General features: G+C 44.8%; 1 protein-coding gene across 1 annotated transcript in view; it reads right to left on the bottom strand.

Annotated features, from left to right (window-relative positions):
* Nucleotides 1–2,180: 2,180 nt before the first annotated feature.
* BASP1 (brain abundant membrane attached signal protein 1) overlaps nt 2,181–17,168 on the bottom strand; it is an 81,417-nt gene continuing 66,429 nt past the window's right edge. The window contains exon 2 of the mRNA XM_033154393.1: nt 2,181–2,971. Coding sequence (XP_033010284.1) covers nt 2,225–2,962 — 738 coding nt within the window. The 5' untranslated portion in view covers nt 2,963–2,971 and the 3' untranslated portion in view covers nt 2,181–2,224. The remainder of the gene's footprint in view (nt 2,972–17,168) is intronic.

Below are 17,168 nucleotides of genomic sequence, written 5' to 3'. Positions count from 1 at the left end.
ACATAACTCCACACCCTCCAACATTTCTCTGATGAACATAGGGACGTCCTACCATACCAACATTTCTCCAGTGAAAATAGGGATCTCATAAGGAAAAGCAGGACATTCCAAGATAAAATTAGAAACCAGGACTGTCCCTGGAAAATAGGGACACTTGGAGCGTCTGCTACTTGAGCCACTGCCCCTCCATGGCAAACCAGAGGCCTCATTGCCCCCAAGTAGCTACAGGTGAAACTCGAAAAATTAGAATATCATGGAAAGGTTCATTTCTTTCAGTAATTCAACTTAAAAGGTGAAACTAATATATGAGATAGACTCATGACATGCAAAGCGAGATATGTCAAGCCCTTATTTGTTATAATTGTGGTGATTATGGCATACAGCTGATAAGAACCCCAAATTAACAATTTCAACTTTGGGGTTGTATGCCATAATCATCACAATTATAACAAACAAAGGCTTGACATATCTCGCTTTGCATGTCATGAGTCTATCTCATATATTAAACTCCAGTAGCCAATGAAAACAATTGCTTACATAAATGGACTTTCCCACGATATTCTAATTTTCTGAGTTTCACCTGTATACTCTTTCTTTGGCTTGCTCTCTTCCCTGCCCTGTGATTGGTCATTGCTTATTTCTGTCACTATAGACATTTCCCTTTCCTGTTAGTGGATTAGGTCCATGTGACAGCACCTATATGTGACTCACAGAGAACTCTCTTGTTCTATTCTATCTGCTCTTGCTTTGCTTCATGGCTATATTTCTTTCCCTACTTCTTTGGCCCCACTAATAGTATTACCAACTTGTCTCCACATCCACCAGTACGGCCTTTCGAAAAACTGACCTCAGCTTGTGACTCTGAATTTGCTGTAGCCCTTGGTTTGATGCCTCAGGCTGGCCGACGTTCTGACAAAGTCCTAAAACGGAGAGATCCAGATCCCTCCACTTTTCCTCTGCTAGGCTCTGTGGACCCCCAGATAACCCCAGCCATCATAGTTCAAATATCAGGGATAATGGCAGGGGGAGCCATCTTTGAAAAGAGTGGGGCTCACATTTAAACTACCATGGACAGCTCCAAATATTTTTCACTACATGCAAGCAAGCAAGCAAGCAGAGTTAATCGGAATAAATTTGCAACCACTAACACCTTAAATGTTTTTAAATTATTTAACTTTTATTACTGTTGCACCATTTATACAATTACATATAATTTCAATGCATCCATTGTACATTTTGCTTTTTCGTTTTCGTTTTGTTTTTTTCCCCAATGAGTGGTGTATTGGTGTCTGTGACACAGAATGGAAGAGAAACTGGAACTGCAATGAACGCAGAATTTTTATTTTTATTTTCATTTTCACTGACCAATAAACAGAACTACAGGTGCACCCAACCACGGACATGCATTAAACTCGTCATGAGAAATCTAGGTAGGCTAAGTAGGATGAGAATGCGGTTTTTTTTTTTTCGTTTTCGTTTTTTTATTTTTTATTTTTTTAACTCCCAAAAATATTTGGAGAGGAAGAAGAATCAGAGGGTTGGCATTGAGAAAAAAATGTGGACAGCTGTGTGAGTTTTGTCTGAAAGCTGCCGTTCATCCACTGCATAAAAAATACAAAATGATAAAGGCTGTAAATTAAAAAAAAATACAAACCACAGGAAATACTGCTTTCATAAAAGATCTGATTGGTGTGGCACTGAGCCCAATTGGGCAGAATCTTCAGTTACATCATCACTCACAAACCCCCCCATTAGAGAAAAAGAAGAAAGGAAAAAGATCCAAAGATTGGTGGAGTGCATTTACCAAGCGGTTCACGTACAAAAAAAGAGGTACTGCATTTTTGGACATCTGGGTTGCCTTATTTTAAACTACTGATTGAAATACAGGACTTTGCAAAGTTGGCAGAAAGTATATTAGATATTTTCCCCACAAAAATACTATTTGGATCCCCACCCCAGCCCGTCCTCTGTCAGAACCAGCACCCCAACCCCCTCCCTTTCAACTTGATGGGACAAAACTTTGTTTTTTTTTTTCCTTTTTAATTTTTCCTGGGCAATACATATTGTTATTTCAGATCTGAAATGAGTTAGTAGAGCTGGAGAAAGAGAGAGAGAAAGAGAGAGAGAGAGAGAGAATAATAAAAATACACAGGTTGTTTAAAGTGGTTAATTTGTTGTTGCTCTGCTGCTGCCGCTGCTTCGTTTCCCAATAGGCTGTCCAAATTTAATCTTTCACTGCTATGGTTTGATCCGAATTAGTTGCCGGGGCTTCAGATGGTTTCACTTCCTCTGGCGGGGCCGCAGGCTCTGAGGCCTTAGGAGTAGAACTAGGTGCTTCTGTTGTTGCCGGGGTCTCCTTGGAAGAAGGCGCAGCCTCACTGCTGCTAGGTTTTGAGTCTGAAGCTGGGGCCACTTCACTTTTAGTTTCTTGGGGGGCTGTGGGTACTGCAGGAGCCTCAGTCTTTTTGACTTCCCCTTCCTCCTTGCCCTTGTCATCTACTTTACTAGTAGCTGTGGCTTCTGAAGGCTGGGAAGCTTTTGCATCGCTGCTGGGCTCAGAAGGTTTCGGCGCGTCGCTGCTGGCTGGAGGAGGAGCGGCAGGGCTGGTCTCCTCTGCCTTGGGCGCCTGCTGCTCGTTGTTCTTCGGAGGCTCAGCCTTAGCATCGACGGCGGCCTCAGGCTTTTCTGGCTCAGGTTTCTTGGGCTCTTCCTGGCTCGGGGCAGCTGTCTCTTTCTCCCCTTCTTTCTCTTCCGCCTTCTTGGCCTCCTTGTCTCCCTGCTTATCCTCCTGGTTGTTCTCCTTCACTTCTGCCGTCTCCGTTGTGGTGGCCTGGCTCTGCTCGTTCTCCTTCAGAGCCTCTCCTTCCTCCACGGCTGCCCCCTCAGCCTTCTTGTCCTTGTCTTTGGCCTTTTCGTCGTTCACATTGTAGCCCTTCTTCTTCTTGCTCAGTTTGCCTCCCATGTTGGAGCCCTGGGGACAAGGAAAGAGAAAAGAGGGTTACCCAGAAAGAAGGCCACCTTGTTTTGAGCCAGGGTCAAAACACAAAACACCCATGAGCTGGCTGGCTTCTCACACCAGCATTGGAATTTGTTGTGCAGAGGGGAATGATGAGCAATTTACCACCAGCAGAGACTGCGGGCTTAACTGGTACCTACATTCCAAATTTATGTTTGTTTTCTACTGGTTTGACTTGTCGTGGCTTTCCTTAAATAAGGTTGTAGTTTAAGGACAACTGATCATTCTCTCTTGGAGCCCCATCCTGCCCCCCACATGACAGTGCTATAGTTCCCTGGAATCCTTGGGAGAATGGAAACAATAGTTACACCATTTTAAGTCTATAGTGCACATACACTCATAGTAAATAAGGAAATTATTATTATTATTATTATTATTATTATTATTATTATGTGCAATCCAAGCCCCCACATTGTAACACTAGTAGGAAACCAATGTTCCCTCCCCAGTTCCCAGAAAGAGCAGTAAGAGGAAATGCTTATTCCCACCCCCCTTGGGTATTGTCAGGGGCTGGACTGAGGAGGAATGGTGGGGACTGCCCACCCCTCTCTCTGCACCTTCCCGAGTAGAGGAGGACAGTAAAGATTTAGAACAGTGGTTTGCAGAAGGTCGTAGTTCAAAGGCTACAGAGGGGAGAAGCTGGGAAATATTGGAGGGAGAAACAGCACCAGGGGAGAAACACCTAACAGACTCAGTATCTCTAGAAAGCATTCCTGACCCCGCCTCTCCTAGGAGCAGGCATGCCCTGAGAGTAGTAGAACAGAAAGCTCAGAGGCAGAAAGCACAGATCAGCCGGCGCAGGGATGACGTAGAATAGGAGGGACTGAGGGGGGTGGGACTTTACTTGGAGCAACGCCATACTCTGCAAGAGACCGCATTCCTTAGTCTCTCTCGGTGAATATGGAATAAACTACTGGTAAGAACTCTTGTTGTTTATCTACTTCTTGGCACCCCACCATGAGAGGGATAGGATTCTCTGAAGCCTTGACAGGTATAAATGGAGCATAGGAAGAAAGCCACTGGTTCATCTAGCTAAGTGCTTCCCAAACTTGGGTCTCCAGTTGTTTTTGGACTAAAATTCCCAACATCCGTAACTAGCTGTGACATACCGGGGACTGCACCCAAAACCTTCTGCATGCAAACCTTCTGAGCTACAGCCCCTGACCATATGTGAAAACATCATTAAGCAGATGGCACTTTGCACAAATATGTCCAACCTCCCCACCCTCAATAAATTCCTAACATTTATATCCCACCTTCCTTCCATTATGGAACCCAAGGTGGCAGATGGGTTGTCACTCACCAGGCACTGACCACACCCAGACTTGCAAGCCTTGTGTGCCTTCAGGCCGTTCCCTGGGACTAATTTCATTATCTACCTTGTCTTTACCCGCCCTCAGAATTCCTACAGATATTCAACCTGAGCAGAACTTTCCAGAAGTGTTGCAAATTTCACTCCAGGCAAATTTTGGCAGAAGTTCGAGAACCGGAATCCAGAACGCCTTAGAAGACAAAGGTTTGATTAATGTAGCCTTCTGCTCCTTCATATAACTGTTCATACCATAGATCAGAACCACCCAAAGTCCCAATTCTGCCTCTAAGAAGACTTTGAACAGTAATACCTTGGCACAGGTGGCTAGATTAGAAAGCAATGGGAATCTGCAATAGAAGGTGAGCCTCTTCTTCCCCTTTCTAACACTCACAGTTGTGGCTGGGAGACAGACTCTGCATTAAAATCCACACATAGCTACAAGCCAAGGCATTGCATATAGTATCCAAAGCGAGATGTAGCAGAATATCTCTGCCTCTCAGAACATTTTATTACAGTGGAATCTCAGTTTTCGAACGTAATCCGTCCTGGAAGACCATTCAGCTTCCAAATTGTTCAAAAACTGAGGATCAATGGGCTGGCTGCAAAGTCAATGGGGGGGGGAATGAAAAATGTGCCTCAGAAGCCATTTGACTTCCAAGGCACATTCAAAAACGGAAGCAATTACTTCTGGGTTTTCGGCGTTTGGGTTCTCAATTGGTCAGCTTCCGACACACTTGAAAGCCAAGGTTCCAGTGTATTATTATTTTTAAACACATATTTTCCTTACAAATGAAACAGTGGGTAACATTTTTACCCACCATTAGTTAACATTTGATAGGAATGCGGGGGAGAAATTGCTCTGTAAACCAGACCCAGGATCTATCAGTGGTATCACTATCCCAAATAATCCCCATGCCATAAAGTAGGCATTCCATAATTCTAAATCTGATATTTCTAGAAAACATAGTCAACCCTTTCATTTAGAAGAGTCTGGTTTGGCAAGTTCACGTCCACATTTGAACATCTGAGGCTTTGTAAATCATGATTTATAGATTCATGCATGCATCATTCATCCATGGCTGCATAAACCATATATGTTTACAGTATGAGCCTGGGACATGTGTCTGACACATGCAAGGCTGGTTGATACATGGTTATTCTTTGCTGGGCCTCCTGTGACACAAGGAGAGGAGCTTGTGGCCCTCACCTCCAGTGAGATTTCTGAGCCCAAGAAGACATTTTGGACTCACAGCCCTCACTGTGGGTACAATAATCTGTATCCCTTGATTAAACAGGAGAGATTTTGATCCACTGGTGCTCACTGTGAAATTGTTCATCATAAGTGGTAATTTGGCTCCTCTGAAGTTATGAGGTTAGGGGAGAGAGCTTCCAAAATGGGCTTCCCACATGCCCACAAGAAAGGGCACCAACCACACTTTGGTCAGGAGCACAGTTACTGGAGACTAGTAACAATAGAGCCACCCGAATTCTCACAACTTGCCCATGTAGGTCACAGTGCACTTATTATATAAAGAAAATGGGAGTTTTCATGCCCATCCAGTCACATTGCACTTCAGAGCAGTATTGCAAATCAGCAGGAACAAAGATCTGAAACAATAGCGAGAGCTATATTTGCTTCCAGATAGCATCCCCAATTAAGCCTCTATTTGTTTGCCCAGCAATGCTTGGATAAAACAAGTGTGCTTTTGTTTGATGTGCCTCTTCCACTTTTTTTCAAAGTCTTTTGCTTTTGACATGGCCAGCAAAATGCCTGCCATCAGGATGGGGGTGGGGAGAAGAAGGCCAAGTAGATGATGATGATGATGATTTCAAGAGGAGGGAGCGCAATATCTGCTCCACACTCACACAACATACAGTATTGCTTTCCCCATAGGCTCATGGCCAGTGGAGGTTGGGAGGTTGGCTAGTATCATGAGAAACAGCTTTGCCACCCCTGCAATGATGACCTCAGTGAAGTGGAGCACTTGATTCTTGCCCATAGGAGTGAATGGGAAGCATGCATTCAATTCAATAAGAGGAGGGTTCAAAATAGTCCTGTCACCGACCGTCTCACACCCCAAATCATGTCACCACGACAGGGCATAGACTATAGCACAATTCAACCATCAATCACAGCACACCCCTCACAGGGAAACCATAAAGTCAGATGACAGGGTATGCAGCATGTGTTTCTATTTCTCTGGCCCCGTGTTGTGCACACTTGGAGCTCACAAGGGAGAACTGAGGGGAACCAGGGAAAATGGGACTTTCCACAAGCAGCCTAGCCTACACATAGGGGAGCTGAAGCACATAGCTAGCTCTTCTCTGCAAAGGACCCAACATCAGGCTCCATTCCAACAAGTGGTTGGTGTGTGTGTATACACAGATCCTCCAAGTCCCTATTTTCCAGGGGTAGTCTCAGATTTACAGAAGCTGTCCCGGTTTCTGATTTGATCCCAGAATGTCCTGCTTTTCCTTGGTACGTCCCTATTTTCATCAGAGAAATGTTGGAGGGTGTGGAGTTATGCGACCCCTAAGCCAAGGAGATAAGTTACTATACAACCCTTAGAAGACACCTGAAGGCAGCACTGTATAGGGAAGGTTTTTAAAAATATTTGATGTTTTATTATGTTTTTATATATGTTGAAAGCCATCTAGGGGGGCTGGGGCTACCCAGTCAAATGGGTGAAGGAGAAATATTATTACTATTTCAAATGAGATAGGTTACCATATGTTGAGGTTCCTGCATTGCAGGGGGTTGGACTAGATGCCCCTCAGGGTCCCTTCCAACTCTACAATTCCATTATTCTATTATTATTCCAAGCTGTTCCACCAGACCAGCGCTCCTTCCCCTGTGTTTCTTGAAGCTGACTTCTGTTTCAGTGTATCTGAAGAAGTGTGCATGCACACGAAAGCTCATACCAAGAACAAAGTTAGTTGGTCTCTAAGGAGCTACTGGAAGGATTTTTTATTTTTTTTTTACTATGGCAGACCAACACGGCTACCTACCTGTAATTGCAAAACTAGGTTTTCCACACAGGCTTCTAGACACACAAAATATTCAAGGTGTTCCCTGAAGTAGCGCAAGTAAATGAGAGAGATTTTTTTAAGTTAAATGTTATGATCCCCAAACAAAAGCTCAACAGATGATTGTAATGCAACAGTAGAGTGATGCTTTCATTATAATGGAATAAAGAATCATAAAATAATGAGTAAGCTTTTAAGTTCTTAGAGCTCTTCTTCAGGTTGGTTGTTCAACGAAAAATAAAAAGGGCTGCCAGTTTGTTTCATAGCATAAGAAAATTAATAATAATAATAATAATAATAATAATAATAATAATAATAATGGGATGGGGAAGAAAAAAATTGCTAGGTGTGATGCAATAGCTTATGGTGACCTGTATCTGTTGCCCCATGGGGCCAATAGAAACTAGGGAGAATTTTCATGGGTGAAAATGATGTGGTCAAAGTGTTGACCCCACTCCCATTGTGCCTGATTTGTTAGGCATAAAAAATGAACATTTTTCTGGGGAACACTGGCAGAGTGGCATGAGAAGACAAAAGGGTGCAGCCTTACAGTGAAATCCTAAGAATTGCCCAGTGCTTAGGATTTAAGGGAAGGGTGGTATACTAATCCCTGTGCCAGTACAGTGGTACCTCAAGTTAAGAACTTAATTTGTTCTGGAGGCCCGTTCTTAACCTGAAACTGTTCTTAACCTGAGGTACCACTTTAGCTAATGGGGCCTCCCGCACCGCCGCCGCATGATTTCTGTTCTCATCCTGAAGCAAAGTTCTTAACCCAAGGTACTATTTCTGGGATAGCTTAGTCTGTAACCTGAAGCATCTGTAACCTGAAGCGTCTGTAACCCGAGGTACCACTGTATAATGTTTACTTATTTTGGGGGGACGCAGGTGGTGCTGTGGTCGAAACCACCAAGAATCTTTGGCTTGCCAATCACAGGGTCAGCAGCTCAAATCCCCGTGACGGAGTGAGCTCCCGCTGCTCTGTCCCAGCTCCTGCTAACTTAGCAGTTCAAAAGCATACCAGCACGAGTAGATAAATAGGTACCACTGTGGTGGAAAGGTAAACGGCATTTCTGCGTGCTCTGGCACTCATCACAGTGTCCTGTTGCACCAGAAGCAATTGAGTCATGCAGGCCACATGACCCGGAAAACCTGTCTGTGGACAAATGCCTGTTCCCTCAGACTGAAAGCGGAGAGGAGCACCACACCGTCAAATTCAACTGGACTTGTACCATCCAGGGGTCCTTTACCTTTTACCTTATTTATTAAGAATGTTTAAAATGCACCCTTCACCCAAAGGTCTCAGTTTGGAAAGCACATACATATTAAAACACATTTAACAATGAGAAGCTAAAGCAAAATATTGCAGCACTAGCGTTCTTTATTGGAAAACCACAAGGCAGTTAAACTGCAAAGCAGTGGCAGAAAAGACATTCTCATTGCTAAATGAAGTGCACACCTTCCCAAAGACCTGGACAAAGATATGACTCTTTACCTGCCAACAAATTCAAAGCAAAGTTGTGGCAAAATGCACCCCAGACAGGAGATCATTAAGCACAGGGACCACCAGAAAGACATCAGAACAAATATTGAGGACTGGGGCACTTATATATCAGGAGCTTGGGATGTAAATGGTCCTGTCTAGGATTTAGGGCCAGAGGCCTAGACAATGGCAAGAGAACAGCCAGGACAGCATCAAATGCAGAAGGTCATGGAAAGCGAAAGTCAACAACCATATTTCATACCCTCTGACACTTCTCTGAAGAATATAGGGACATCCTATTGCATACTCTCCACCATTTCTCCAATGAAAATAGAGATGTCCCCGCCAACACTGGAGAGCCAGTGTGGTGTAGTGGTTAAGAGCGGTAGACTCGTTATCTGGGGAATCGGGGTCGAGTCTCCACTCCTCCACATGCAGCTGCTGGGTGACCTTGGGCTAGTCACACTTCTTTGAAGTCTCTCAGCCCCACTCACCTCACAGAGTGTTTGTTGTGGGGGAGGAAGGGAAAGGAGAATGTTAGCCGCTTTGAGACTCCTTCGGGTAGTGAAAAGCAGGATATCAAATCCAAACTCTTCTTCTTCTTCTTCTTCTTCTTCTTCTTCTTCTTCTCTGATGAAAATAGGGACATCCTATTCCATACCCTCCAACATTTCTCCGATGAAAATAGGGACATGCTGCCATAACCCCCAACGTTTTTCTGATGAAAACAGAGACATCCTAAGGAAAAATGGGACGTTCCGGGATCAAATCAGAAACCAGGACGTCTTCCAAATTGGGACTGTCCCCTGGAAAACAGGGGCACTTGCGGGGTGGGGTCTGATATTTGTCTGCATCTGGCCAACAGATCAGATAGGCAGTTGAAGCGTGTGTCAGAATGGGAGGGCAAAAATCCACTCTGGTCCCCCAAGGAGCAGGCAAAGTCCACATGTGAAGAAGGTTCTCCGAGTGGTGTGCCTATCTGGGCAATATTTCTAACAAGTTGCTCAGAGTGTGGGAAAGGAAGGCTGTAGAGGAAGCGGCAGTCTCTTATTGGCACTTACAAGTCATCTTACAAGTCTCACTTAGCGGCTCAAATATGTGATGAAGCCTTCAGATGGGGCAGCTGACCCACCAGCTTCATGGTGCAAAGGGTGGGATTTCTTGGCACTTGTCAGCTCAAGTGGCAAGGAGCTGCAGCTCTCATAATCAGTCAAGTGCCCAAATATAACCGAACAAAAGGCTGATAGGGAAGGGAGGAAATGGCACTACAGGAGAAGCAGAAGTGTCATCTGAACCTCTTGTCAGCAGTCGCTGTGTCTGAAACTAGAAAATTATGAAAGTTTCTTCCCCTTGGCAAATCCTTGACTTCCTCTTTTTTTTTTTCTTTCTTCTCTCTTCCATAGCGGTCTTGTCAGACCACATTGCTCCATATCCTCTTCCACTGTTTCACTAAGCAGTACTCCGGCCTCCCTCTCCGTTTCCTCCTGTTCACCATTTTCATCTGCTTTCCAAAATAATCAGTTGCTTCTACACTTGCCCTGAAGCCTCCTCAGTTCTCTCAGTTTCTGTTCTTCCTCACTTATGGCTCTAGTTCTTCAATAAGACACCGTCATTTTGGAGTATCGGCTTCCCTTGTTACCGTTTCCGCAGCTGCCAACACTGAACATTTGACAGAGAAGAAACGGTTCCTTTCTTTTTATCTTTAGCAAGCAGGGGGGCTCACAGCATGATTCTTTTTTATATATACAAAGTAATAATCATAAATAAATAGGAATAAAAATGTGCACCACATCCCCGAGACCATTCAATTGTAACTATCCAACCTCCCAAAATTTCAACACCTCTTGCGATGGTTTGACCCCTTTCTGTTTCAACAGTACAAATTCTACAAACACCATATCTCCTCAAAATCATTTCTCCTGCATATTCCCCGTCTTACCTTAATGCCACATGTTAATTTATCTTTAATAGCTATACCCCACATCTCTTTATACGATTCTTCCATTTTATATTCTGCTTGCCCCTTCCACTTCCTGGCTATCATAATTCGTGCAGCTGTCCATAAATTTGTGAGCAAGTCCTTCATAGCCTGTGAAACTTCCACCCCATCGTAAACAGCATGATCCTAAGCACAGGGTCAGTGTCACATCCTACAAAAGGATAGGTTTTGGATTGTTCATCTTTGGTCAACAAGTAGTTAAGAGGGCCAGTTTGAGAAGTGGGCTAGGAGTGAGTAAAGGTCGCCAAAATGGCTGCTGTCAAATCACCCAGCATCATATCTGAAACAGGGTTCCAAACATTGTGCTGTGCAACAACAACACACCAGAGTGAGAAACTCCCAGGCCCACCAGTGCTATTTTTCTAGAAAAAGAGGGGCTGAAACTCACCATTAACACCTCCCCTGTTCTTTTAGAATTGCAATGGCGCCCACTTGAGAGGTGCCAGAAACGAGTTCCAGGGAGTTCCGCCTGAAAAAAAGCCCTGGCTAACACTGCATACATAGGCACCAGCAACCCATTTTAGATATGGTGCCAGCATCACTGATCATCATATATAGGAATGTTTTGGATATATGTCCAGAATCACTCTGGATGTGACAGTCTACTGAATTCTTTTTGGCTTGCAGAAGTACCACTATGCACAGATCTCCAGCAGTCAGCATTTAATATGCATAGGTAAAGGTAAAGGTAAAGGTAAAGGGACCCCTGACCATTAGGTCCAGTTGCGGACGACTCTGGGGTTGTGGCGCTCATCTCGCTTTACTGGCCGACAGAGCCGGCGTACAGCTTCCGGGTCATGTGGCCAGCATGACTAAGCCACTTCTGGCGAACCAGAGCAGCGCACGAAAACGCCATTTACCTTCCCGCTGGAGCGGTACCTATTTATCTACTTGCACTTTGACGTGCTTTCGAACTGCTAGGTGGGCAGGAGCAGGGACCGAGCAATGGGAGCTCACCCCGTCGCGGGGATTTGAACCGCCGACCTTCTGATTGACAAGACCTAGGCTCTGTGGTTTAACCCACAGCACCACCCACGTCCCTAGACACCTGGAGAGTAAGGGCCAAATCCAGAATCTTTCCCTCTGACCCGCAGCTTACTCTGGTCCCAAAAAGTCACAGGCACACACTCTTAGGTACTTTGGCCACTTTCTCCCAAAGTGAAACTCAAAAAGCCCTTTAAACACCTCTCCTGCAGAATGGACAGTAAAATAAGTGTTGACAGGATCTTCCTCCTGCTACATACCTCAGCTGCTTACTCTTGAGCAAAGGCCACAAAATGTGGAACTGGTACAGCTAAAATAAAGGAAGTCCCTACAAAAGTCTAGGTTACTTTTGCAGACCTTCAAAGTGTACCTATTTTCCAGGGACAGCCCCCGATTTACAGAAGCCATCCCGGTTTCTGATTTGATCCCCGAATGTCCCGCTTTTCCTTAGGACGTCCCTATTTTCATCGGATAAATGTTGGAGGGTCTGGAGCTCTGCACCCCTCAGCCAGAGATATACAACCTTTAGAGGACACCTGAAGGCAGCCCTGTATAGGGAAGTTTTTTTAAATGTTTAATGTTTAGTTATGTTTTTGTGTGTGTTGGAAGCCACCACTAGTGGCTGGGGCAACCCAGTCAGATGAGCGGGGTATAAAAAATAAAATTATTACTATTATTATTATTCAATAGGACATCCCTCTTTTCATTGGAGAAATGTTGGATGGTATGCTGCTGTTCAGTTTGGGTGAGAGGAGATTAAGGCATGTTTCTCTCAAGGTTGGCTTGCTTGGGAGTCAGTGGGCAGAGCAAATGTTCTTGCTCAGTTGAAATATGGCCCCTATCGAATATTGGCAGGTGACTATGGAGTTCAGAGGGTAAGCTGAACCAGCTTTGTCTGAATAGCCCTGACATCTCCCAGTACTGTAGTATTATTTCTTTATTCATTTATTTTATCATCCAACTTCAACAGAAGATCACAGGGCAGCTGACAACATACAACATAAATGCCATGACATAAGATAATATCAATGCCACCTAAAAATCAAAACAATTACAGTGGTACCTCGACTTACGAATTTAATCTGTTCTGAATGCACATTCGTAGGTCGAAAAATTCATAAGTCGAAAAAAGCGATTTCCCCACAGGAATGCATTGGAAACGAAAAATTAGGAAAAATTCATAAGTCAAGTCGAGTAAACTGCATCTAAAATTCGTAAGTCGCTAAAACCGCCAACGGATGTCCTTCGGATGTCGAAAAATTCGTAGGCGTGCGGGCACTTTTTTCATTCGTAAGTCGAAAAATTCGTATGTCAAGTAATTCGTAAGTCGAGGTACCACTGTATATAAATGCAATTATAATAATAGTAACAATAAGAAGATATCCATTAGATATCCATTAGAAATACTCCAGTATACCCAAGAATTTCTAGTAGTGAGTCTTCCCCTCCCCTCAACCATGGGAAGAATCTTATCTATCTCTGAAAATTCTCTGGAATGCTACCTTTGCACCCTTTCTGTTCCTGGTTCTGTTCTCTTCTTCCCTTAAATCACAAGGTTTGCCTGTGGGTCTGACAATCGGTCCTCCTTTTCTCAGGGGCAAAGAGCTTGATTACACAGCTTGATTTATTTAAGTGAGGACCATAAATTTTTCTGCAGCTACTCTGCCCAACCTTGTTCACACTTCTGTAGATGTGTCCCACTGTTTGTGGTACTTCTAGTGTACTGAGTTTATAGACAACTCTGTCATTTCAAAATAAAATGGAACACTACTCAACCCTCAAGATTTCTACACCAAGTTGCACACCAAATGACAGGTGGATAAGCACATCTCAAAGTGATGTGCTGGCTTCCCCCCTCCTTTTGCCCCTCCTGCTCCTGACAACATCACCATCACATCATCATTATTATTATTATTATTATTATTATTATTATTATTATTATTATTATTATTATTATTATGTAAAGGGACCCCTGACCATTAGGTCCAGTCGCAGACGAATCTGGGGTTGTGGTGCTCATCTCACTTTACTGGCCAAGGGAGCCGGCATACAGCTTCCAGGTCATGTGGCCAGCATGACTAAGCCGCTTCTGGCGAACCAGAGCAGCGCACAAAAACGCCATTTACCTTCCCGCCAGAGCGGTACCTACCCGGTATTTATCTACTTGCACTTTGACGTGCTTTCAAACTGCTAGGTTGGCAGGAGCTGGGACTGAGCAATGGAAGTTCACCCCATCGCAGGGATTCGAACCGCCGACCTTCTGATTGACAAGCCCTAGGCTCTGTGGTTTAGACCCACAGCGCCACCCGCGTCCCATCATCATTATTATTATTAGCTGCCTATCTGACCAAGTTGCTCCAGCCAACCTGGGTGACTCCCAACAAAGTATTAAAAGCACAATAAAACATTCCCTGTCAATTGGATAGAGCATGGTGCTGATAACACCCAGGTTGCAGGTTCGATTCCCCATATGGGACAGCTGCATAGCCCTGCATTTCAGGGGGTTGGGCTAGATGATCCTCAGGGTCCCTTCCAACTCTACAATTCTAGGATTCTCTAATCAAACATTAAAAACTTCCCTACATTTGCTGTTTTTATACCACAAGTCAACTGTGCCCTATAACTTGTTTAGTCAGAACAGCAGGGTCCATGAAGAGCTTCAGGGTGGAAGAATGGCAGGGAAACTAAGATGCACGATATTGCTGCTCTGCAGTCCACCACTCCCTATAGAAGAGAGGTGGGGCAACTTTTTCAGCTCAAAAGCAACATTCCCTCATGGGAAACCCTTCAGGGGTCAGATGTCTGCGGAAGTGGCTAGAGGCAAAACTGGTTGCAGCAATGGGTGTGACGCTGACCTTTGTACAACAGACCAAATTCCAGCTATCCAAAAGTCAAGAGGTTTATACACCTCTACTCACATCACTCAATAATCCATCCAGGTACAGTATGCTTACTGTATACTTGTGAAACATGGAACACTTATAAACGCCATCTCCAACTCCTTGAAAGATTCCATCAACGGTGTCTCCGAAAAATTTTACACATCACTTGGGAAGACAGGCAAACTAATGCCAGTGTACTGGAAGAAGCAAAGATCACCAGTGTCAAAGCAATGATTCCTCAACATCAACTTCGTTGGACTGGTCATGTTGTGCAGATGCCTGATTATCATTTTCCAAAGCAACTACTCTATTCCGAACTTAAAAATGGAAAGCATAATGCTGGTGGTCAACAAAAGAGGTTTAAAAACTGTCTCAAGGCAAATCTTTAAAAAAAGTAGTATAAACACTGACAACTGGGAAACACTGGCCTGCGAGCTCTCCAGTTGGAGAACAGCTTTTACCAAAGGTGTCATAGGCTTTGAAGACGCTCGAACTCAGGACAAAAGGGGAAAACGTTGTAAGAGGAAGGCATGTTTGTCAAACCCTCACTGTGATCAACTCCCGCCTGGAAACCTATGTCCCCACTGTGGAAGGACGTGTGGATCTAGAATTGGCCTCCACAGTCACTTATGGACACACTGTTGTGTTCATGGAAGACAATCTTACTCGGCTATGAGTGATCAACAAAGAAAAAGAAGACAGCAGACCACATTCCAGCCATCCAAAAGTCAGCGGTTTATACACCTCTACTCACATCACTCAATCCTCCATCTAGGTAAAGAAGAGGCATTATTCCAATTCAAACACACACTCCAAGTCAGCCAAAAGCGCCCAGGCAAGGACAGAGCAGGGCTGGTAAGTGGTGCAGACAGACCACATCCGATTCAGCCAGTTCTATTGTGCCTTGTTCTGTGTAGAGCAGCGGTGTTTCTGGAAACTCACCCTGACGGAATTCAAATGTAACAATAAACCATGGTTTGTTGTTCAGCAGGCAGGTGGGCGTAAGCTTTAGGTCTTAATGCTCCTTCTTCCTTTTACCCCTTCTTCTACATGGGAGGAGGAGAGATTAGAAGCTTCTGCTTAGTTAGTGGTCAAACCATAGTTTGCCCACAAACTAGGATTCCAAGTCAAAACTGTGGTTTGAGCAAACCGTAGTTTGCTATGTTTGGATGCAAGAGCAAACGTAGAGAGTGGAAGCTTCTAATCTCTTTGTCTTACATGCATATGAGGTGGGCAAAAGGAGCACATGAACCTGAGACTTGTCCTCATGGCAAACCACTGCTTGTCTTTACCTCTGAATTCAGCCTATGCTAATTTTTTGCATTGTTGTTGTTGTTGTTGTTCAGTCATTCAGTCGTGTCCGACTCTTCGTGACCCCATGGACCAGAGCACGCCAGGCACGCCTATCCTTCACTGCCTCTCGCAGTTTGGCCAAACTCATGTTAGTAGCTTCGAGAACACTGTCCAACCATCTCATCCTCTGTCGTCTCCTTCTCCTTGTGCCCTCCATCTTTCCCAACATCAGGGTCTTTTCTAGGGAGTCTTCTCTTCTCATGAGGTGGCCAAAGTACTGGAGCCTCAACTTCAGGATCTGTCCTTCTAGTGAGTACTCAGGGCTGATTTCTTTGAGAATGGATAGGTTTGATCTTCTTGCAGTCCATGGGACTCTCAAGAGTCTCCTCCAGCACCATAATTCAAAAGCATCAATTCTACGGCGATCAGCCTTCTTTATGGTCCAGCTCTCACTTCCGTACATTACTACTGGGAAAACCATAGCTTTAACTTTTTGCATTAGTGTGATAAAATTCATTGCTGAAACTGCAAAGCTGGCCTCTGCGCTTCATGCTAATGTCATCCTGGAGGAATTTGACATAAATGGTTCTCTGGGCTGAAGCAGAATCGCTGTGCTTTGCAGAAAACTACTCCAAGCAATAAGACATTTCACAGAACGGTCTGGGCCTTTAACATAGAAAGTTTACAATTGCAGGATGTCCCCAGTGATTTCCTAATGAGATAAGGGTTTGTTTCCCATAGCCATCTGGAAACATGTGTTGCATTTTATGATCCAGATGCTGCATGTAATAAAGTTTGCACCAAGGGATGTTGCCATTTGTGGGACCACATTTCCCAGGTAAGCTGGATATATATATATATTTGCCGCAGCAGGATAGCAATGGGAGAAAACAACATATAATTCCCTATAGCAGCCAGAGCCGTCTTAAGGGGATCTGCCGCTCTGGCGCGGCTATCCCTCCGGCGCCCCCGCCATGCCGCCTCTCCGCCGCCTCCCTCCCGCGCTTGCCGCCCCTTGGGAGGGGGGTGGGCGAGCGGGGGGTGAGGGGCGTGGCGCTGGAGCGGCGCGGGGCTCTGCGCGCCCTTCCAGCGCTTCCGGGATGGGAGGCGAGGGCGGCCGGCTCGCGCTCCCGCGCAGCTCGCGCTCCGCGCGCAGCTGGACGGCGCGGCGCTGC

Source organism: Lacerta agilis, chromosome 7, assembly GCF_009819535.1.
Source record: "Lacerta agilis isolate rLacAgi1 chromosome 7, rLacAgi1.pri, whole genome shotgun sequence".
In the NCBI taxonomy this organism is placed as follows: Eukaryota; Metazoa; Chordata; class Lepidosauria; order Squamata; family Lacertidae; genus Lacerta; species Lacerta agilis.
This window is presented reverse-complemented; position numbering and strand designations above follow the sequence as displayed.